The sequence below is a fragment of the Oncorhynchus gorbuscha genome, linkage group LG06, assembly GCF_021184085.1.
Source record: "Oncorhynchus gorbuscha isolate QuinsamMale2020 ecotype Even-year linkage group LG06, OgorEven_v1.0, whole genome shotgun sequence".
Taxonomy (NCBI): Eukaryota; Metazoa; Chordata; class Actinopteri; order Salmoniformes; family Salmonidae; genus Oncorhynchus; species Oncorhynchus gorbuscha.
The window spans coordinates 51,807,872-51,831,961 of NC_060178.1; the positions used below are offsets into that span (position 1 = coordinate 51,807,872).

At 44.8% G+C, this 24,090-nt stretch overlaps 1 protein-coding gene across 4 annotated transcripts in view; it reads right to left on the reverse strand.

Moving 5' to 3' along the window:
• Nucleotides 1-24,090, reverse strand: part of LOC124038069 (rho GTPase-activating protein 39-like) — a 240,050-nt gene that overhangs the window by 93,832 nt on the left and 122,128 nt on the right. For all 4 annotated transcript variants that reach the window (XM_046353491.1, XM_046353489.1, XM_046353490.1 and 1 more), the window contains exon 2: nt 5,454-5,864. In XM_046353491.1, coding sequence (XP_046209447.1) covers nt 5,454-5,864 — 411 coding nt within the window. The remainder of the gene's footprint in view (nt 1-5,453; nt 5,865-24,090) is intronic.

A 24,090-nucleotide genomic window follows, 5' to 3' on the forward strand; every position in this document is an offset into this window, starting at 1 on the left:
GTGGTTGTGTTTAGGGTTAGTGTTGTGGTTGTGTTTAGGGTTAGTGTTGTGGTTGTGTTTAGGGTTGTGGTTGTGTTTAGGGTTGTGGTTGTGTTTAGGGTTGTGGTTGTGTTTAGGGTTGTGGTTGTGTTTAGGGTTGGTGTTGTGGTTGTGTTTAGGGTTACTGTTGTGGTTGTGTTTAGGGTTGTGGTTGTGTTTAGGGTTGTGGTTGTGTTTAGGGTTAGTGTTGTGGTTGTGTTTAGGGTTGTGGTTGTGTTTAGGGTTGTGGTTGTGTTTAGGGTTAGTGTTGTGGTTGTGTTTAGGGTTGTGGTTGTGTTTAGGATTAGTGTTGTGGTTGTGTTTAGGGTTAGTGTTGTGGTTGTGTTTAGGGTTGTGGTTGTGTTTAGGGTTGTGGTTGTGTTTAGGGTTAGTGTTGTGGTTGTGTTTAGGGTTGTGGTTGTGTTTAGGGTTGTGGTTGTGTTTAGGGTTAGTGTTGTGGTTGTGTTTAGTGTTGTGGTTGTGTTTAGGGTTAGTGTTGTGGTTGTGTTTAGGGTTGTGGTTGTGTTTAGGGTTGTGGTTGTGTTTAGGGTTGTGGTTGTGTTTAGGGTTGTGGTTGTGTTTAGGGTTGTGGTTGTGTTTAGGGTTGTGGTTGTGTTTAGGGTTAGTGTTGTGTTTAGGGTTAGTGTTGTGGTTGTGTTTAGGGTTGTGGTTGTGTTTAGGGTTGTGGTTGTGTTTAGGGTTAGTGTTGTGGTTGTGTTTAGGGTTAGTGTTGTGGTTGTGTTTAGGGTTAGTGTTGTGGTTGTGTTTAGGGTTAGTGTTGTGGTTGTGTTTAGGGTTAGTGTTGTGGTTGTGTTTAGGGTTAGTGTTGTGGTTGTGTTTAGGGTTAGTGTTGTGGTTGTGTTTAGGGTTAGGGTTGTGGTTGTGTTTAGGGTTAGTGTTGTGGTTGTGTTTAGGGTTAGTGTTGTGGTTGTGTTTAGGGTTAGTGTTGGGTTTAGGGTTAGTGTTGTGGTTGTGTTAAGGGTTAGTGTTGGGTTTAGGGTTAGTGTTGGGTTTAGGGTTAGTGTTGTGGTTGTGTTTAGGGTTAGTGTTGTGGTTGTGTTAAGGGTTAGTGTTGTGGTTGTGTTTAGGGTTAGTGTTGTGTTTAGGGTATGTGTTGTGGTTGTGTTTAGGGTTAGTGTTGTGGTTGTGTTTAGGGTTAGTGTTGTGGTTGTGTTTAGGGTTAGTGTTGTGGTTGTGTTTAGGGTTAGTGTTGTGGTTGTGTTAAGGGTTAGTGTTGTGTTTAGGGTTAGTGTTGTGGTTGTATTTAGGGTTAGTGTTGTGGTTGTGTTTAGGGTTAGTGTTGTGGTTGTGTTTAGTGTTGTGGTTGTGTTTAGGGTTAGTGTTGTGGTTGTGTTTAGGGTTAGTGTTGTGGTTGTGTTTAGGGTTAGTGTTGTGGTTGTGTTTAGGGTTAGTGTTGTGGTTGTGTTTAGGGTTAGTGTTGTGGTTGTGTTTAGGGTTAGTGTTGTGGTTGTGTTTAGGGTAAGTGTTGTGTTTAGGGTTGTGGTTGTGTTTAGGGTTAGTGTTGTGTTTAGGGTTGTGGTTGTGTTTAGGGTTAGTGTTGTGGTTGTGTTTAGGGTTGTGGTTGTGTTTAGGGTTGTGGTTGTGTTTAGGGTTAGTGTTGTGGTTGTGTTTAGGGTTGTGGTTGTGTTTATGGTTGTGGTTGTGTTTAGGGTTAGTGTTGTGGTTGTGTTTAGGGTTAGTGTTGTGGTTGTGTTTAGTGTTGTGGTTGTGTTTAGGGTTAGTGTTGTGGTTGTGTTTAGGGTTGTGTTTAGGGTTGTGGTTGTGTTTAGGGTTGTGGTTGTGTTTAGGGTTGTGGTTGTGTTTAGGGTTAGTGTTGTGTTTAGGGTTAGTGTTGTGGTTGTGTTTAGGGTTGTGGTTGTGTTTAGGGTTGTGGTTGTGTTTAGGGTTAGTGTTGTGGTTGTGTTTAGGGTTGTGGTTGTGTTTAGGGTTGTGGTTGTGTTTAGGGTTAGTGTTGTGGTTGTGTTTAGGGTTGTGGTTGGGTTTAGGGTTGTGGTTGTGTTTAGGGTTGTGGTTGTGTTTAGGGTTGTGGTTGTGTTTAGGGTTGTGGTTGTGTTTAGGGTTGTGGTTGTGTTTAGGGTTGTGGTTGTGTTTAGGGTTAGTGTTGCGGTTGTGTTTAGGGTTAGTGTTGTGGTTGTGTTTAGGGTTGTGGTTGTGTTTAGTGTTGTGGTTGTGTTTAGGGTTGTGGTTGTGTTTAGGGTTGTGGTTGTGTTTAGGGTTAGTGTTGTGGTTGTGTTTAGGGTTAGTGTTGTGGTTGTGTTTAGGGTTGTGGTTGTGTTTAGGGTTGTGGTTGTGTTTAGGGTTAGTGTTGTGGTTGTGTTTAGGGTTAGTGTTGTGGTTGTGTTAAGGGTTAGTGTTGTGTTTAGGGTTAGTGTTGTGGTTGTGTTTAGGGTTAGTGTTGTGGTTGTGTTTAGGGTTAGTGTTGTGGTTGTGTTTAGGGTTAGTGTTGTGGTTGTGTTTAGGGTTAGTGTTGGGTTTAGGGTTAGTGTTGTGGTTGTGTTTAGGGTTAGTGTTGTGGTTGTGTTTAGGGTTAGTGTTGTGGTTGTGTTTAGGGTTAGTGTTGTGGTTGTGTTAAGGGTTAGTGTTGGGTTTAGGGTTAGTGTTGTGGTTGTGTTAAGGGTTAGTGTTGTGGTTGTGTTAAGGGTTAGTGTTGTGGTTGTGTTAAGGGTTAGTGTTGTGGTTGTGTTTAGGGTTAGTGTTGTGGTTGTGTTTAGGGTTAGTGTTGTGGTTGTGTTTAGGGTTAGTGTTGTGGTTGTGTTTAGGGTTAGTGTTGTGTTTAGGGTTAGTGTTGTGGTTGTGTTTAGGGTTAGTGTTGTGGTTGTGTTTAGGGTTAGTGTTGTGTTTAGGGTTAGTGTTGTGGTTGTGTTTAGGGTTAGTGTTGTGGTTGTGTTTAGGGTTAGTGTTGTGGTTGTGTTTAGGGTTAGTGTTGTGGTTGTGTTTAGGGTTAGTGTTGTGGTTGTGTTTAGGGTTAGTGTTGTGGTTGTGGTTGTGTTTAGGGTAAGTGTTGTGTTTAGGGTAAGTGTTGTGTTTAGGGTTAGTGTTGTGGTTGTGTTTAGGGTAAGTGTTGTGTTTAGGGTAAGTGTTGTGTTTAGGGTTAGTGTTGTGGTTGTGTTTAGGGTAAGTGTTGTGTTTAGGGTTAGTGTTGTGGTTGTGTTTAGGGTTAGTGTTGTGGTTGTGGTTGTGTTTAGGGTAAGTGTTGTGGTTGTGTTTAGGGTTAGTGTTGTGGTTGTGTTAAGGGTTAGTGTTGTGGTTGTGTTTAGGGTAAGTGTTGTGGTTGTGTTTAGGGTTAGTGTTGTGGTTGTGTTTAGGGTTAGTGTTGTGGTTGTGTTTAGGGTTAGTGTTGTGTTTAGGGTTAGTGTTGTGGTTGTGTTTAGGGTTAGTGTTGTGTTTAGGGTTAGTGTTGTGGTTGTGTTTAGGGTTAGTGTTGTGGTTGTGTTTAGGGTTAGTGTTGTGGTTGTGTTTAGGGTTGTGGTTGTGTTTAGTGTTGTGGTTGTGTTTAGGGTTAGTGTTGTGGTTGTGTTTAGGGTTGTGGTTGTGTTTAGGGTTGTGGTTGTGTTTAGTGTTGTTGTTGTGTTTAGGGTTAGTGTTGTGTTTAGGGTTAGTGTTGTGGTTGTGTTTAGGGTTGTGGTTGTGTTTAGGGTTGTGGTTGTGTTTAGGGTTGTGGTTGTGTTTAGGGTTAGTGTTGTGGTTGTGTTTAGGGTTGGTGTTGTGGTTGTGTTTACGGTTGTGGTTGTGTTTAGGGTTGTGGTTGTGTTTAGGGTTAGTGTTGTGGTTGTGTTTAGGGTTGTGGTTGTGTTTAGGGTTGTGGTTGTGTTTAGGGTTAGTGTTGTGGTTGTGTTTAGGGTTGTGGTTGTGTTTAGGGTTGTGGTTGTGTTTAGGGTTGTGGTTGTGTTTAGGGTTAGTGTTGTGGTTGTGTTTAGGGTTGTGGTTGTGTTTAGGGTTGTGGTTGTGTTTAGGGTTAGTGTTGTGGTTGTGTTTAGGGTTGTGGTTGTGTTTAGGGTTGTGGTTGTGTTTAGGGTTAGTGTTGTGGTTGTGTTTAGGGTTAGTGTTGTGGTTGTGTTTAGGGTTAGTGTTGTGTTTAGGGTTAGTGTTGTGTTTAGGGTTAGTGTTGTGGTTGTGTTTAGGGTTAGTGTTGTGGTTGTGTTTAGGGTTGTGGTTGTGTTTAGGGTTGTGGTTGTGTTTAGGGTTGTGGTTGTGTTTAGGGTTGTGGTTGTGTTTAGGGTTGTGGTTGTGTTTAGGGTTGTGGTTGTGTTTAGGGTTGTGGTTGTGAAATGAACATTAAATTATCTGGCAACAGCTATAGGTGGACATTCCTGCAGTCAGCATGCCAATTGAACGCTCCCTGTGTGGGTGTGTTTATACCTCTCTGTTCCCCTGTTTCTCCTCTCTGGTCAGGTCCTGGTCTGGTGTTGTGTGGTGTGTTTATACCTCTCTGTTCCCCTGTTTCTCCTCTCTGGTCAGGTCCTGGTCTGGTGTTGTGTGGTGTGTTTATACCTCTCTGTTCCCTGTTTCTCCTCTCTGGTCAGGTCCTGGTCTGGTGTTGTGTGGTGTGTTTAGACCTCTCTGCCTCCTCTCTGTTCCCCTGTTTCTCCTCTCTGGTCAGGTCCTGGTCTGGTGTTGTGTGGTGTGTTTATACCTCTCTGCCTCCTCTCTGTTCCCCTGTTTCTCGTCTCTGGTCAGGTCCTGGTCTGGTGTTGTGTGGTGTGTTTATACCTCTCTGTTCCCCTGTTTCTCCTCTCTGGTCAGGTCCTGGTCTGGTGTTGTGTGGTGTGTTTATACCTCTCTGTTCCCCTGTTTCTCCTCTCTGGTCAGGTCCTGGTCTGGTGTTGTGTGGTGTGTTTATACCTCTCTGCCTCCTCTCTGTTCCCCTGTTTCTCCTCTCTGGTCAGGTCCTGGTCTGGTGTTGTGTGGTGTGTTTATACCTCTCTGCCTCCTCTCTGTTCCCCTGTTTCTCCTCTCTGGTCAGGTCCTGGTCTGGTGTTGTGTGGTGTGTTTATACCTCTCTGTTCCCCTGTTTCTCCTCTCTGGTCAGGTCCTGGTCTGGTGTTGTGTGGTGTGTTTATACCTCTCTGTTCCCCTGTTTCTCCTCTCTGGTCAGGTCCTGGTCTGGTGTTGTGTGGTGTGTTTATACCCCTCTGCCTCCTCTCTGTTCCCCTGTTTCTCCTCTCTGGTCAGGTCCTGGTCTGGTGTTGTGTGGTGTGTTTATACCCCTCTGCCTCCTCTCTGTTCCCCTGTTTCTCCTCTCTGGTCAGGTCCTGGTCTGGTGTTGTGTGGTGTGTTTATACCTCTCTGTTCCCCTGTTTCTCCTCTCTGGTCAGGTCCTGGTCTGGTGTTGTGTGGTGTGTTTATACCTCTCTGTTCCCCTGTTTCTCCTCTCTGGTCAAGTCCTGGTCTGGTGTTGTGTGGTGTGTTTATACCTGTCTGCCTCCTCTCTGTTCCCCTGTTTCTCCTCTCTGGTCAGGTCCTGGTCCAGTGAAGACGAGGTGCTCCCCTCTCTGCTGACGGCACTGCTATCCGCTGACGTCCTCCCTCCTTTGTCACCCCCCATCCCTCCCGGGCAGGGCACGTCCGTGTGCTGCTTCAGCGTCTGTAGCTTGGCGAGGGGGATGATGTCACAGGCCTGCGGGCGGTGCCAGACGGTGCGTTGCGTGGAAGCGTTGTAGTAGTAGAAGCGGGAGGTGTTGGGGTCGAACAGCTCCCACCACTGGGTGTCCCCTGTCCTCTTGATACGCACCCCCTGAGGGGGGTCCCACACACACTCTCCGGTGAGGAGGTTGGCGTACATGCGCTCCCGCGTGCGCGGCTCGATGATCTCAACCCACTCCAACCTGCAGAGGAGGAGGGTTACAATATAACTTTATTGTCCAATCGGAAAAGGACCCATTTCTGATGCTGGAGGCCATGAGACATTGTAGAATTAAAACAGGGCCTGGACTGAATCTACGGTGGTAAAAATTGAACCGCTATGTAATATAGGACATCATTGACCTGCTATATGCCTTTACCAACCCCGTGTAAAGCTTATATGAGCCTCTCTGCAGCCGGGAGTCTGCCTGTTAGCGCTTCTCTCCTCTCCTGTGTATGCCAGCTGGGTCATGATGTGACAACAACCTGCACCACCCAGACCACACCGCGTAGCACACAGACAACGTGCTAATGGGCCTGGGCTGGGCACTGCCAACTGCTGCTGAGGGTGTCTGGGTATGTGTGTGTGTGTGTGTGGGGGGGTTTGTATTTCTCAACTACAAAAGAAACACGACCTCTCTTTCACACACCCTCTCTCTCATTCTCTCTCTCACCTCTTATCTCTCTTGCTCTGTCAGACAGAGCATAATGTTATGAATGTATGAAGCTAAAAGACAGGGCTGACCCCCCCTCAGTATACTGCCTACCCAGGGTCTCATGCTGCTGTAGCTGTAGCTGTAGGAGTATGATGGATGAGCCAGTCGATAAAAATACCACTCTGGGGTCCTCTACAGCCCTCGTCATCATTAAAATACACACAAACACACACACGCACACACGCACTCCCTATCCCTACCATAGAGCCTGTGAGTACAGGAGAGTGTGTGGGTGCTAGACTGCTCTAGTATCTCCAGCTCTAATCATCACATCACAGCATAAGTACCACTCCTCTCTGTGTTGTGAGCCCAAATATCATAGCCTGTTGGACGACTCAGCACACTCAGCAGTAAAACATGTAATACTTGTATGTAACTAGTGTTATAAAACATATATATATATATATATATATATATATACAGTATATCACAAAAGTTAGTACACCCCTCACATTTTTGTAAATATTTGAGTATATCTTTTCATGTGACAACACTGAAGAAATGACACTTTGCTACAATGTAAAGTAGTGAGTGTACAGCTTGTATAACAGTGTAAATTGGCTGTCCCCTCAAAATAATTCAACACACAGCCATTATTGTCTAAACCGCTGGCAACAAAAGTGAGTACACCCCTAAGTGAAAATGGCCAAATTGGGCCCAATTAGACAGGTTCCACTCAGAACAGGCCTCGCCATGGTCGACCAAAGAAGTTGAGTGTACGTGCTCAGCGTCATATCCAGAGGTTGTCTTTGGGAAATAGACGTATGAGTGCTGCCAGCATTGCTGCAGAGGTTGAAGGGGTGGGGGGGTCAGCCTGTCAGTGCTCAGACCATACGCCGTACACTGCATCAAATTGGTCTGCATGGCTGTCGTCCCAGAAGGAAGCCTCTTCTAAAGATGATGCAGAAGAAAGGCCACAAATAGTTTTCTGAAGACAAGCAGACTAAGGACATGGATTACTGGAACCATGTCCTGTGGTCTGATGAGACCAAGATAAACGTATTGTGTGGCGGCAACCAGGTGAGGAGTACAAAGACAAGTGCTTCTTGCCTACAGTCCAGCATGGTGGTGGGAGTGTCATGGTCTGGGGCTGCATGAGTGCTGCTGGCACTGGGGAGCTACAGTTCATTGAGGGAACCATGAATGCCAACATGTACTGTGACATACTGAAGCAGAACATGATCCCCTCCCTCTGGAGACTGGGCCGCAGGGCAGTATTCCAACATGATAACGACACAAACACACCTCCAAGACGACCACTGCCTTGCTAAAGAAGCTGAGGGTAAAGGTGATGGACTGGCCAAGCATGTCTCCAGACCTAAACCCTATTGAGCATCTGTGGGGCATCCTCAAACGGAAGGTGGAGGAGTGCAAGGTCTCTAACATCCACCAGCTCCGTGATGTCGTCATGGAGGAGTGGAAGAGGACTCCAGTGGCAACCTGTGAAGCTCTGGTGAACTCCATGCCCAAGAGGGTTAAGGCAGTACTGGAAAATGATGGTGGCCACACAAAATATTGACACTTTGGGCTCAATTTGGACATTTTCACTTAGGGGTGTGCTTACTTTTGTTGCCAGCGGTTTCGACAATAATGGCTGTGTGTTGAGTTATTTTGAGGCGACTGCAAATTTACACTGTTATACAAGCTGTACACTCACTACTTTACATTGTAGCCAAGTGTCATTTCTTCAGTGTTGTCACATGAAAAGATATACACAAATATTTACAAAAATGTGAGGGGTGTACTCACTTTTGTGATATACTGTATATACAGTACCAGTCAAGTCTGGACACACCTACTCATTCAAGGTAGAATAATAGTGAAGACATCAAAACTATGAAATAACATAAACGGAATCATGTAGTAAACAAAAAAGTATAGTAACAAATCAAAATCTATTTTAGCTTTTTAGATTCTTCAAAATAGCCACCTTTTGCCTTGATGACAGCTTTGCACACTCTTGGCATTCTCTCAACCAGCTTCATGAGGTAGTCACCTGGAATGTATTTTAATTAACAGATGTGTCTTGTTAAAAGTTTGATGTTTGATGATTCCAGGGAATCGAATGTTCATTTATCCACCATAAGCCACCTCCAATGTCATTTTAGAGAATTTGGTAATACTTCCAACCAGCCTCACAGACCACGTGTAACCACGCCAGTCAAAGACCTCCGCATCCGGCTTCTTCACCAGCAGGATGGTCTGAGACCAGCCACCCGGACATCTGATTATACTTTGGGTTTGCACAACTGAACAATCTCTGGACAAACTTTCAAAAAGCGTCTCAGGGAAGCACATCTGCTCGTCGTCCTCACCAGGGTCTTGACCTGACTGCAGTTTGGCATCGTAAACCGACTTCAGTGGGCAAATGCTCACCTTTGATTGGATGAATCCTGGTTTCAATGGCAGACAGCATGTATGGCATCGTATGAGTGAAGCAGTTTACTGATGTCAACGTTGTGAACAGCCCCATGGTGGGGGGGGGGGTTATGGTATGGTGTTTACTGATGTCAACGTTGTGAACAGAGAGCCCCATGGTGGGGGGGGGGTTATGGTATGGTGTTTACTGATGTCAACGTTGTGAACAGAATGCCCCATGGTGGGGGGGGTTATGGTATGGTGTTTACTGATGTCAACGTTGTGAACAGAGAGCCCCATGGTGGGGGGGGTTATGGTATGGTGTTTACTGATGTCAACGTTGTGAACAGCCCCATGGTGGGGGGGTTATGGTATGGTGTTTACTGATGTCAACGATGTGAACAGCCCCATGGGGGGGGGTTATGGTATGGTGTTTACTGATGTCAACGTTGTGAACAGAGGGCCCCATGGTGGGGGGTTATGGTATGGTGTTTACTGATGTCAACGTTGTGAACAGAGGGCCCCATGGTGGGGGGTTATGGTATGGTGTTTACTGATGTCAACGTTGTGAACAGAGGGCCCCATGGTGGGGGGTTATGGTATGGTGTTTACTGATGTCAACGTTGTGAACAGCCCCATGGTGGGGGGGGTTATGGTATGGTGTTTACTGATGTCAACGTTGTGAACAGCCCCATGGTGGGGGGGGTTATGGTATGGTGTTTACTGATGTCAACGTTGTGAACAGCCCCATGGTGGGGGGGGGGGTTATGGTATGGTGTTTACTGATGTCAACGTTGTGAACAGCCCCATGGTGGGGGGGTTATGGTATGGTGTTTACTGATGTCAACGTTGTGAACAGCCCCATGGCGGTGGGGGGGGTTTATGGTATGGTGTTTACTGATGTCAACGATGTGAACAGAGTGCCCCATGGTGGGGGGGTTATGGTATGGTGTTTACTGATGTCAACGATGTGAACAGAGTGCCCCATGGTGGGGGGTTATGGTATGGTGTTTACTGATGTCAACGATGTGAACAGAGTGCCCCATGGTGGGGGGGGGTTATGGTATGGTGTTTACTGATGTCAACGTTGTGAACAGAGGGCCCCATGGTGGGGGGTTATGGTATGGTGTTTGCTGATGTCAACGTTGTGAACAGCCCCATGGTGGGGGGGGTTATGGTATGGTGTTTACTGATGTCAACGTTGTGAACAGCCCCATGGTGGTGGGGGGTTATGGTATGGTGTTTACTGATGTCAACGTTGTGAACAGCCCCATGGTGGTGGGGGGTTATGGTATGGTGTTTACTGATGTCGACGTTGTGAACAGCCCCATGGTGGGGGGTTATGGTATGGTGTTTACTGATGTCAACGATGTGAACAGAGTGCCCCATGGTGGGGGGTTATGGTATGGTGTTTACTGATGTCAACGTTGTGAACAGCCCCATGGTGGGGGGTTATGGTATGGTGTTTACTGATGTCAACGATGTGAACAGAGTGCCCCATGGTGGGGGGGGTTATGGTATGGTGTTTACTGATGTCAACGATGTGAACAGAGGGCCCCATGGTGGGGGGTTATGGTATGGTGTTTACTGATGTCAACGATGTGAACAGAGGGCCCCATGTTGGGGGGTTATGGTATGGTGTTTACTGATGTCAACGTTGTGAACAGAGGGCCCCATGGTGGGGGTTATGGTATGGTGTTTGCTGATGTCAACGTTGTGAACAGAGGGCCCCATGGTGGGGGGTTATGGTATGGTGTTTACTGATGTCAACGATGTGAACAGAGGGCCCCATGGTGGGGGGTTATGGTATGGTGTTTACTGATGTCAACGATGTGAACAGAGTGCCCCATGGTGGGGGGTTATGGTATGGTGTTTACTGATGTCAACGTTGTGAACAGAGTGCCCCATGGTGGGGGGGTTATGGTATGGTGTTTACTGATGTCAACGTTGTGAACAGAGGGCCCCATGGTGGGGGGGTTATGGTATGGTGTATACTGATGTCAACGTTGTGAACAGAGGGCCCCATGGTGGGTCTGCCAGTCTGCAGCCTTGGAGTGTCAGAGAGTCAAGCTATCACAACACACACACACACACACACACACACACACACACACACACACACACACACACACACACACACACACACACACACACACACACACACACACACACACACACACACACACACACACACACACACACACACACACACACACACATCTGTTGTATGTACGTGTTCGAGCATTAATTGGTACATACACGGACATCTGCACACATACACATGCCAGGCAGGAATGTCAGTCTGCAGCTGTCACACTCCCACAGGGAAGCCATTACTGGGAGAGCTCCTGAGATAAGTCCCACACATTCACACCTACACACACACCTCTGATAACCAGGCTGATCCCTGACAGCTGTAGATACTCAGTGGCATGCAGTAGGAATACAGTAGGAACACAACACAGAGAGCGAGAGAGAGAGAGAGAGAGAGAGAGAGAGAGAGAGAGAGAGAGAGAGAGAGAGAGAGAGAGAGAGAGAGACATGGAAGAGTAGGAGAGGGAAAGATAGTGTGTGAGACGGGGGAGAGAAAGAGGGAGAGGAGGAGGTGAGACAGAGGAAGGAGGAGAAGATGGAAACAACGAGAGAGAGAAAGAGAGAGAGTAGTGGTAAAGTATGCAATCTCATACCATTTTGTGCATAGTGAAACAATTCCATAGGCAGCTTGCACAGATAGTGTAGGTGAAACAGTGGGTGGGGAGGTTTTCCCCAAACCCAGCTAAAAGACGAAAGGCAATCAATGTGATTACAAAGGGAGGGTCATCCGTGACCACGACCACGCTTTCATCCACCTTATAACATGGTGGGCCACGCCTAGCCAATCACAGCCTGGTTAGTTCTCGCCAAACCAATCACAGCCTAGATAAGCCCCGCCCAGCATATTACATCCTGGACAAGACAGCACCAGCCAATCACAGCCTGTATAGGACATGCCCAGAGTCACCCCTCAGCCAATCACAGGCTGAGTCAGTCTAGTCAATCCTCTCCTCTGTCTTTAAAAGCCATTCTGATCTCATATACTGTATATCATCTAACACATCTGTTCTCACATCTGCCAGACAGACACACTGCTGACTCAACTGGGAATGCCTGGCTGTGTGTGTGTGTGTGTGTGTGTGTGTGTGTGTGTGTGTGTGTGTGTGTGTGTGTGTGTGTGTGTGTGTGTGTGTGTGTGTGTGTGTGTGTGTGTGTGTGTGTGTGTGTGTGTGTGTGTATTTATTAAGGATCCCCATTAACAGCTACTTTTCTTGGGGTCCAGCAAAATTAAGGCAGTTTCTACAATTTTAAAAACATTACAATACATTCACAGATGTCACAACACACGGTGTGCCCTCAGGCCCCTACTGCACCACTACCACATATCTACAGTACTAAATCCATATGTGTGTGTGTGTGTGTATAGTGCACATGTTACTGTGTATGCATGTGTCTGTGCCTATGTTTGTGTTGCTTCACAGTCTCTGCTGTTCCATAAGGTGTATTTCTATCTGTTTTCTTTAATCAAATTCTACTGCTGCATCAGTTACTTGATGTGGAATACAGTCCATGTAGTCATGGTTGTATGTAGTACTGTGGAATACAGTCCATGTAGTCATGGTTGTATGTAGTACTGTGGAATACAGTCCATGTAGTCATGGTTGTATGTAGTACTGTGGAATACAGTCCATGTAGTCATGGTTGTATGTAGTACTGTGGAATAGAGTTCCATGTAGTCATAGCTCTATGTAGTACTGTGGAATAGAGTTCAATGTAGTCATGGTTGTATGTAGTACTGTGGAATAGAGTTCCATGTAGTCATGGTTGTATGTAGTACTGTGGAATAGAATTCCATGTAGTCATGGATGTATGTAGTACTGTGCACCTTTCATAGTCTGTTCTGCACTTGGGGACTGTGAAGAGACCTCTGGTTGCATGTCTTGTGGGGTATGCAGGGTGTCTGAGCTGTGTGCTAGTAGTTCAAACAGACAGCTTGGTGCATTCAACATGTTAATACCTCTCATAAATACAAGTAGTGATGAAGTCAATCTCTCTTCCACTTTGAGCCAGGAGAGATTGACATGCATATGATTAATATTAGCTCTTTGTTTACATCCAAGTTCAGGTGCCCTTTTTGTGGCACCTGACCACACGACTGAACAGTAGTCCAGGTGCGACACAACTAGGGCCTGAGGTTTGTAGTTTTTCAACTCTTTCCCTATCCAAGATACAGTGTACATTTGGTTCGATTACACTTCCTAAGGCTTCCACTGGATGTCGATAGTCTTGAGAACCTTGTTTGAGGCTTCTACTGTGAAGGAGGGGGGAATGAGAGCTGATTGAGTCAGGTGTCTGGCAGAATGCCATTAGCTCATTCAGGCGTGCTCCCGTGAGAGGTAGCTGCGTTCCATCGCATTTCTAAAGACAAAGGAATTCTCCGGTTGAAACATTATTGAAGATTTATGTTAAAAACACCCTAAAGATCGATACTATACATCGTTTGACATGTTTTTACAAACTGTAATGGAATTTTTTGACTTTTCGTCTGGCCTGCGCATCGTGAATTTGGATTTGTGAACTCAAGGCACTTTATCGAACAAAACAAACATTTATTGTGGAACTGGGATTCCTGGGAGTGTATTCTGATAAAGATCATCAAAGGTAAGTGAATATTTATAATGCTATTTCTGACTTCTGTTGACTCCACAACATGGCGGATATCTGTATGGCTTGTTTTGTTGTCTGAGTGCGGTACTCGGATTATAGCATGGTGTGCTTTTTCGGTAAAGCTTTTTTGAAATCTGACACAGAGGTTGCATTCAGGAGAAAGTCGTTTAGACAAAGTCGTTTAGAGTTTGGGATGCCTTCAGTGTAAAATGGCTTTAACAGTTTAGATATTTACAGCCGACAATTTTTTATATAAAAAGCAAACAGATGATAAGCTGTGAGCTGAGGACTGGAAAGTCAAACTGTTGACAAATATGTAAATGTTTCGCTGTGTGTGTGGGAGTGTGTCAATGTGTTATTGTGTGTGTGTGTGTGTGTTGATGCCTGGATGCATTTCTCTGCCGGTCAGATTGACTCATCAGGTTAAGAGCTTTCTGCTGGCAAGAAAATAAACAGGATTTCAACGCTTCTACCACTCAAATCCAGCCCTCTCCCTTTTACAGGTAGACACAGCAAATAGGCCTGTTTGTACACTTCAAATGTGTGTGTGGTGTATGTGTGCTACCGGCAGTTTTTTCGAGTTTGGTTCTCTTTGGGTGTAGGGTACTGATTGGAAACCTCCTCGTGGCAGGATGAGTTGCACCTGTTGTCCTCGTTAGTCTGAAGGCGTTTGACCTGTGCTAGCACAGCTGATATTTAAGGGCTGCTGGCCCATTGCTTCAGCTTGGAAAAGAGACGTTGGAAGAGCTATACCTCTGTTTAGCGCTTTTGCTTCAGGTTGTTGAACAACCTTTACCTTGGTGTTGTCCCCTGTTTCGGTTTGCTTCACTTTTATTTTTACTCCCTACTGCACCCACAAAATAAAATACTACAGTTGACTATAGAACGCTACAGTACGTACTATATTATTGTATAGTCAAATGTATACTGTAGAATACTGTAGAATTCACTCACGTCATTTCCGGTCACAACTTGCAGACTTGTTTACGCGTTGCTGTGCGTTTTTTTTGCCAACCTATTTTGCTACCTGACAACTTTACGGTTTTTACTTTTTAATTACCGTTTATATTTTTGTTTTTTCCCTCAAATTTTTCACTCATGATGCTTTATCTGGACATGGCTCGTCAGGACCTCCAACAGCCGAAGCTAAGTAGTAACATTAACATGATGCTTTATCTGGACATGGTTCATCAGGACCTCCAACAGCCGAAGCTAAGTAGTAACATTAACATGATGCTTTATCTGGACATGGTTCATCAGGACCTCCAACAGCCAACCAGTAGTAACATTAACCTGATGGTTCATCAGGACCTCCACCAGCCAACCAGTAGTAACATTAACATGATGCTTTATCTGGACATGGTTCGTCAGGACCTCCAACAGCCAACCAGTAGTAACATTAACATGGTGGTTCATCAGGACCTCCACCAGCCAACCAGTAGTAACATTAACATGATGCTTTATCTGGACGTGGTTCATCAGGACCTCCACCAGCCAACCAGTAGTAACATTAACATGGTGGTTCATCAGGACCTCCAACAGCCGAAGCTAAGTAGAAACATTAACATGATACTTTATCTGGACATGGTTCGTCAGGACCTCCAACAGCCAACCAGTAGTAACATTAACATGGTGGTTCATCAGGACCTCCAACAGCCGAAGCTAAGTAGAAACATTAACATGATGCTTTATCTGGACATGGTTCGTCAGGACCTCCAACAGCCGAAGCTAAGTAGTAACATTAACATGATGCTTTATCTGGACATGGTTCGTCAGGACCTCCAACAGCCGAAGCTAAGTAGTAACATTAACATGATGCTTTATCTGGACATGGTTCGTCAGGACCTCCACCAGCCAACCAGTAGTAACATTAACATGATGCTTTATCTGGACGTGGTTCATCAGGACCTCCACCAGCCAACCAGCAGTAACATTAACATGGTGGTTCTACAGGACCTCCACCAGCCAACCAGTAGTAACATTAACATGATGCTTTATCTGGACATGGTTCGTCAGGACCTCCAACAGCCGAAGCTAAGTAGTAACATTAACATGATGCTTTATCTGGACATGGTTCGTCAGGACCTCCAACAGCCAAAGCTAAGTAGTAACATTAACATGATGCTTTATCTGGACATGGTTCGTCAGGACCTCCAACAGCCGAAGCTAAGTAGTAACATTAACATGATGCTTTATCTAGACATGGTTCATCAGGACCTCCACCAGCCAACCAGTAGTAACATTAACATGATGCTTTATCTGGACGTGGTTCATCAGGACCTCCACCAGCCAACCAGTAGTAACATTAACATGGTGGTTCTACAGGACCTCCACCAGCCAACCAGTAGTAACATCAACATGATGCTTTATCTGGACATGGTTCATCAGGACCTCCACCAGCCAACCAGTAGTAACATTAACATGATGCTTTATCTGGACATGGTTCGTCAGGACCTCCACCAGCCGAAGCTAAGTAGTAACATTAACATGATGCTTAATCTGGACATGGTTCGTCAGGACCTCCAACAGCCAACCAGTAGTAACATTAACATGATGCTTTATCTGGACATGGTTCGTCAGGACCTCCACCAGCCGAAGCTAAGTAGTAACATTAACATGATGCTTTATCTGGACATGGTTCGTCAGGACCTCCACCAGCCGAAGCTAAGTAGTAACATTAACATGATGCTTTATCTGGACATGGTTCGTCAGGACCTCCACCAGCCGAAGCTAAGTAGTAACATTAACATGATGCCTTCTAATTGCAGTCGCTGTACTCATAATATACAGGAGACCGATTGCCTTACGGCGAGGATAGCTGTGCTACAAGATCAGCTTCAGACGCAATCATTAGGCAAGGGTAATTTCAGTGTAGGAAAGGATGAAACAGCGTCTGCGCCACCAGTAAGTACAGATAGTAGTATAAATCCCCTGGCACAGTCCCCGCAGCCGGACAACTTTCTCACGGTTTCTGGAAGGAAATGCTGTAGGAATGCTCAACCGGTGTCGCTCATTCAGCCGACAAACTTTCAACCGGTTTTCCCCATTAAGCAGCGAGTCGGAGTAAGAGGCCGAGCCTTCTCTTGTCTCTACTCCTCCCGTTACGGGGTCTGAGACGCCGAAGCTTCCCACCATTAGCTCTTACAAATTGAAAACTCTAGTCATTGGCGACTCCATTACCCGCAGTATTAGACTTAAAACGAATCATCCAGCGATCATACACTGTTTACCAGGGGGCAGGGCTACCGACGTTAAGGCTAATCTGAAGATGGTGCTGCCTAAAGCTAAAACTGGCGAGTGTAGAGAGTATAGAGATATTGTTATCCACGTCGGCACCAACGATGTTAGGATGAAACAGTCAGAGATCACCAAGCGCATAGCTTCTGCGTGTAAATCAGCTAGAAAGATGTGTCGGCATCGAGTAATTGTCTCTGGCCCCCTCCCAGTTAGGGGGAGTGATGAGCTCTACAGCAGAGTCTCACAACTCAATCGCTGGTTGAAAACTGTTTTCTGCCCCTCCCAAAAGATAGAATTTGTAGATAATTGGCCCTCTTTCTTTGACTCACCCACAAACAGGACCAAGTCTGACCTGCTGAGGAGTGACGGACTCCATCCTAGCTGGAGGGGTGCTCTCATCTTATCTACCAACATAGACAGGGCTCTAACTCCTCTAGCTCCACAATGAAATAGGGTGCAGGCCAGGCAGCAGGCTGTTAGCCAGCCTGCCAGCATAGTGGAGTCTGTGCCTCGACCTAGGTTGGGCAAAACTAAACATGGCGGTGTTCGCCTTAGCAATCTCACTAGGATAAAGACCACCTCCATTCCTGTCATTATTGAAAGAGATCATGATACCTCACATCTCAAAATAGGGCTACTTAATGTTAGATCCCTTACTTCAAAGGCAATTATAGTCAATTAACTAATCACTGATCATAATCTTGATGTGATTGGCCTGACTGAAACATGGCTTAAGCCTGATGAATTTAATGTGATAAATGAGGTCTCACCTCCTGGCTACACTAGTGACCATATCCCCGTGCATCCCGTAAAGGCGGAGGTGTTGCTAACATTTACGATAGCAAATTTCAATTTACAAAAACAAAAATGACGTTTTCGTCTTTTGAGTTTCTAGTCATGAAATCTATGCAGCCTACTCAATCACTTTTTATAGCTACTGTTTACAGGCCTCCTGGGCCATATACAGCGTTCCTCATTGAGTTCCCGGAATTCCTATCGGACCTTGTAGTCATAGCAGATAATATTCTCATCTTTGGTGACTTTAATATTCACATGGAAAAGTCCACAGACCCACTCCAAAAGGCTTTCGGAGCCACCATCGACTCAGTGGGTTTTGTCCAACATGTCTCTGGACCTACTCACTGTCACAGTCATACTCTGGACCTAGTTTTGTCCCATGGAATAAATGTTGTGGATCTTAATGTTTTTCCTCATAATCCTGGACTATCGGACCACCATTTTATTATGTTTGCAATTGCAACAAATAATCTGCTCAGACCCCAACCAAGGAGTATCAAAAGTCGTGCTATAAATTCACAGACAACACAAAGATTCCTTGATGCCCTTCCAGACTCCCTCTGCCTACCCAAGAGAGAATCTCAATTTAACCTTGCGCAATACCCTAGATGCAGTTGCAACCCTAAAAACGAAAAACATTTCTCATAAGAAACTAGCTCCCTGGAACACAGAAAATACCCGAGCTCTGAAGCAAGCTTCCAGAAAATTGGAATGGAAATGGCACCACACCAAACTGGAAGTCTTGCGACTAGCTTGGAAATACAGTACCGTGCAGTACCGAAGATCCCTTACTGCTGCTAGATCATCCTATTTTTCTAACTTAATTGAGGAAAATAAGAACAATCTGAAATTCCTTTTTGATTCTGTCGCAAAGCTAACTACATTTAACTAACTAAAAAGCAGCATTCCCCAAGAGAGGATGGCTTTCACTTTAGCAGTGATAAATTCATGAACTTCTTTGAGGAAAAGATCATGATTATTAGAAAGCAAATTACGGACTCCTCTTTAAATCTGCGTATTCCTTCAAAGCTCAGTTGTCCTGAGTCTGCACAACTCTGCCAGGACCTAGGATCAAGAGAGACGCTTAAGTGTTTTAGTACTATATCTCTTGACACAATGATGAAAATAATCATGGCCTCTAAACCTTCAAGCTGCATACTGGACCCTATTCCAACTAAACTACTGAAAGAGCTGCTTCCTGTGCTTGGCCCTCCCATGTTGAACATAATAAACGGCTCTCTATCCACCGGATGTGTACCAAACTCACTAAAAGTGGCAGTAATAAAGCCTCTCTTGAAAAAGCCAAACCTTGACCCAGAGAATATAAAAAACTATCGGCCTATATCGAATCTTCCATTCCTCTCAAAAATTTTAGAAAAGGCTGTTGCGCAGCAACTCACTGCCTTCTTGAAGACAAACAATGTTTACGAAATGCTTCAGTCTGGTTTTAGACCCCATCACAGCACTGAGACTGCACTTGTGAAGGTGGTAAATGACCTTTTAATGGCATCAGACCGAGGCTCTGCATCTGTCCTCGTGCTCCTAGACCTTAGTGCTGCTTTTGATACCATCGATCACCACATTCTTTTGGAGAGATTGGAAACCCAAATTGGTCTACACAGGACAAATTCTGGCCTGGTTTAGATCTTATCTGTCGGAAAGATATCAGTTTGTCTCTGTGAATGGTTTGTCCTCTGACAAATCAACTGTAAATTTCGGTGTTCCTCAAGGTTCGGTTTTAGGACCACTATTGTTTTCACTATATATTTGACCTCTTTGGGATGTCATTCGAAAACATAATGTTAACTTTCACTGCTATGTGGATGACACACAGCTGTACATTTCAATGAAACATGGTGAAGCCCCAAAATTGCCCTCGCTAGAAGCATGTGTTTCAGACATAAGGAAGTGGATGGCTGCAAACGTTCTACTTTAAACTTGGACAAAACAGAGATGCTTGTTCTAGGTCCCAAGAAACAAAGAGATCTTCTGTTGAGTCTGACAATTAATCTTAATGGTTGTACAGACGTCTCAAATAAAACTGTGAAGGACCTCGGCGTTACTCTGGACCCTGATCTCTCTTTTGAAGAACATATCAAGACCATTTCAAGGACAGCTTTTTTCCATCTACGTAACATTGCAAATATCAGAAACTTTCTCTCCAAAAATGATGCAGAAAAATTAATCCATGCTTTTGTCACTTCTAGGTTAGACTACTGCAATGCTCTACTTTCCGGCTACCCGGATAAAGCACAAAATAAACTCCAGTTAGTGCTAAATACGGCTGCTAGAATCCTGACTAGAACCAAAAAATGTAATCATATTACTCCAGTGCTAGCCTCCCTACACTGGCTTCCAGTCAAAGCAAGGGCTGATTTCAAGGTTTTACTGCTAACCTACAAAGCATTACATGGGCTTGCTCCTACCTATCTCTCTGATTTGGTCCTGCCGTACATACCTACACGTACGCTACGGTCACAAGACGCAGGCCTCCTAATTGTCCCTAGAATTTCTAAGCAAACAGCTGGAGGCAGGGCTTTCTCCTATAGAGCTCCATTTTTATGGAACGGTCTGCCTACCCATGTCAGAGACGCAAACTCGGTCTCAACCTTTAAGTCTTTACTGAAGACTCATCTCTTCAGTGGGTCATATGATTGAGTGTAGCCTGGCCCAGGAGTGGGAAGGTGAATGGAAAGGCTCTGGAGCAACGAACCGCCCTTGCTGTCTCTGCCTGGCCGGTTCCCCTCTTTCCAATGGGATTCTCTGCCTCTAACCCTATTACAGGGGTTGAGTCACTGGCTTACTGGGGCTCTCTCATACCGTACCTGGGAGGGGTGCGTCACCTGAGTGGGTTGAGTCACTGATGCGATCATCCGGTATTGGTTGGCGGCCCCCCCTTGGGTTGTGCCGTGGCGGAGATCTTTGTGGGCTATACTCAGCCTTGTCTCAGGATGGTAAGTTGGTGGTTGAAGATATCCCTCTAGTGGTGTGGGGGCTGTGCTTTGGCAAAGTGGGTGGGGTTATATCCTTCCTGTTTGGCCCTGTCCGGGGGTGTCCTCGGATGGGGCCACAGTGTCTCCTGACCCCTCCTGTCTCAGCCTCCAGTATTTATGCTGCAGTAGTTTGTGTCGGGGGGCTAGGGTCAGTTTGTTATATCTGGAGTACTTCTCCTGTCCTATTCGGTGTCCTGTGTGAATTTAAGTGTGCTCTCTCTAATTCTCTTTCTCTCTTTCTTTCTCTCGGAGGAGGACCTGAGCCCTAGGACCATGCCACAGGACTACCTGACATGATGACTCCTTGCTGTCCCCAGTCCACCTGGCCGTGCTGCTGCTCCAGTTTCAACTGTTCTGCCTTATTATTATTGGACCATGCTGGTCATTTATGAACATTTGAACATCTTGGCCATGTTCTGTTATAATCTCCACCCGGCACAGCCAGAAGAGGACTGGCCACCCCACATAGCCTGGTTCCTCTCTAGGTTTCTTCTTAGGTTTTGGCCTTTCTAGGGAGTTTTTCCTAGCCACCTTGCTTCTACACATGCATTGCTTGCTGTTTGGGGTTTTAGGCTGGGTTTCTGTACAGCACTTTGAGATATCAGCTGATGTACGAAGGGCTATATAAATACATTTGATTTGAATACTATACTACACACTGTAGTATCCCCTGATCATGTGTAGTACTTACTATAGAATGTTGTAGTATCCTGTAGAATACTATAGTAAATACAACAGTAATATTTGCAAAGAAAACACTAGTAAATACTACAGTAATGTTAGCAAAAACACTACAGTCCACAAAATCACTACACTTTTTCACTTTAGTAAATAATACAGTATTTCATTTGCATATAACCTGCCCATTCCCATTCCCCCATAAGTGAGAAACCTAAATGCCAAGTATAGGCCATATGTTGTGTTACCTACAGGTTACAGAAGAGAGCAGAAGCTCTGAATGATCTGTTCAGAGCCCAAGCCTGCCTACAGGTTAAGGAAATATGCTCTTTTAGTATTTCTCTGGTAGATTTCCTGAAGGTGAAAGCCTCCACTTTATGTCCAAGATAATAAAACAGAAACACTACAGTAAATACTACTGTACACTACAATCTGCAACAACACTACATACATTACTATAGTATATACTAGTTATTTTACTACTATAGTTAACTGTAAATATATCAGAATGCTACAGTAATAAATACTACTAAAGTACACAAATACACCACAGTGAGAAAAGTCTGCAAACACACAAAATTGAATACTATAGTATTTATAACATAGTAGATTTTTTCATGTGGGTTTCCTAAATTGGTGTGTTTTTATTTGAATCCAGTGGGTGTCCATTGTGGGGATCTTTTAAGACTGAAGTTAATTGGCCAGCGCTCAGTAGGACCCCATGGATGTGTTTCAGAACCCATTTTAAAACCCCACCTGTTTCATTTTGGTTCATCAGTGACTCATTTCTTCCCTTTTCTGGTGAGCAACGATTTTTTGGTTTCTTATTGGGGAACGTAACAGTGTGCTCGTGTACTCTTCCATGCGAGGCTTCAAAGGCTGAGGATCTTTGTGATTTGTGCTCTGTGTTGTGTTAGATCTCTGTCAGTCGCTCCAGATGCAGTGTGTGATGGTTATATTAGGCACCATATGAAACACGGTGCAGTCATATTATTGGTCTTACTCGTGTGTGTGTGTGTGTGTGAATATGTGGGTTAAATCAAATAAAAATGTATTGGTCGCATACACATATTAAGCAAATTTTATTGCGGGTGTAGCGAAATGCTGGTGTCCCGAGCACAAACAGTGCATTCAAATCAAATAAAACAACACACAAATCTAAAAGTCAAAGAATGCAATTAGGATACATACAAATATTAGGACGAGCAATGTCGGAGTCTGATGTGTATATACACTGCTCAAAAAAATAAAGGGAATTCTTAAACAACACAATGTAACTCCAAGTCAATCACACTTCTGTGAAATCAAACTGTCCACTTAGGAAGCAACACTGATTGACAATACATTTTCATGCTGTTGTGCAAATGGAATAGACAACAGGTGGAAATTATAGGCAATTAGCAAGGCACCCCCAATAAAGGAGTGGTTCTGCAGGTGGTGACCACAGACCACTTCTCAGTTCCTATGCTTCCTGGCTGATGTTTTGGTCACTTTTGAATGCTGGTGGTGCTTTCACTCTAGTGGTAGCATGAGACGGAGTCTACAACCCACACAAGTGGCTCAGGTAGTGCAGCTCATCCAGGATGATACATCAATGCGAGCTGTAGCAAGAAGGTTTGCTGTGTCTGTCAGCGAAGTGTCCAGAGCATGGAGGCGCGACCAGGAGACAGGCCAGTACATCAGGAGACGTGGAGGAGGCCGTAGGAGGGCAACAACCCAGCAGCAGGACCGCTACCTCCGCCTTCGTGCAAGGAGGAGCACTGCCAGAGCCCTGCAAAATGACCTCCAGCAGGCCACAAATGTGCATGTGTCTGCTCAAACGGTCAGAAACAGGGACGCTGTTGATCTGTGGCGGTCGCTGTAGCAGCGGTGAGAGAGAGAGTCACACAGTCACTCGCTGCTTCTTTTTTTTAACACAGTGCAGCAAGTCTGAGCCAATCAAATCAATTGCAGTCGGACTCCCTTTAGTCATTTGTGTGTCTTAAATGATTCATCAAAGGATCAAAGTATCAGACAAGCTCAGTGCATATAGTTGATTTGATTGAAACACACAGGATGTGTCTATATATGGAAAACATTTTAACATGTAGACCAGGGGTGTCAAAGTCAAATGGACGGAGGGCCAAATAAAAAATTTAGCTACAAGCCGAGGGCCGGACTGTTCGAATGTTCATTGAAAATTTTTTAAATGACGCATATAGTCTAGTGAACCTAATTGAACCTACTGAAAACCTAACAAATATATTCCAATATGATCAGATAAATAAAGCAATATTTTCTTATGGCTCTGTCAGTAATCTTTAATTTTCAACAGACACAAAAGACAAATTTCCTTTATATAAAAATCCCCATAACATGAACATTAAATGAAAGAAACCGGTATTCAAGGCACCATCAGTAGCCTATATTTTCTATTTTAGCAAAAGTGGGCTAAATTTACTTCAAAGAAAAAAACAATAATAGCAATTTTCTATCATCCACTCAACTGAAATATTTTTAAAATATAATTGGATTGAAATACAATAAAATAAAGTGCAAAAATCTATTAATCAAAAACAACACTTTGTTTAAGGAGAAGTAACATGCAGTGAAAACAAATATTAAACTTTAACTTTTAAACTTGAACTGAGTAAAAACTCTAAATATGTGATTGCACAGTAATGTTCACTTGTTTGAGGTTGAGGGTGATACTTGGTGGTGTCCCATCTTTTCCACAAGTTCATCAATGTTCGGGGTAAGGCTCTGAGCTGAGGAAATCCTCAGAATTGAGTGGAGGTGTTCAGCAGTAAGTCGACTTCTGTGTGATGTTTTGTTCAAGTTCATCAAAGAAAACAGTTGTTCACACAGGTATGTGCTGCCAAACATAGACAACGTTTGAGCAGCCTGGATGCGCAGCTGGGGCATTGTGTCGGGGAGGAAACGGGCGAACTCCGCAGCACCCACTGCCG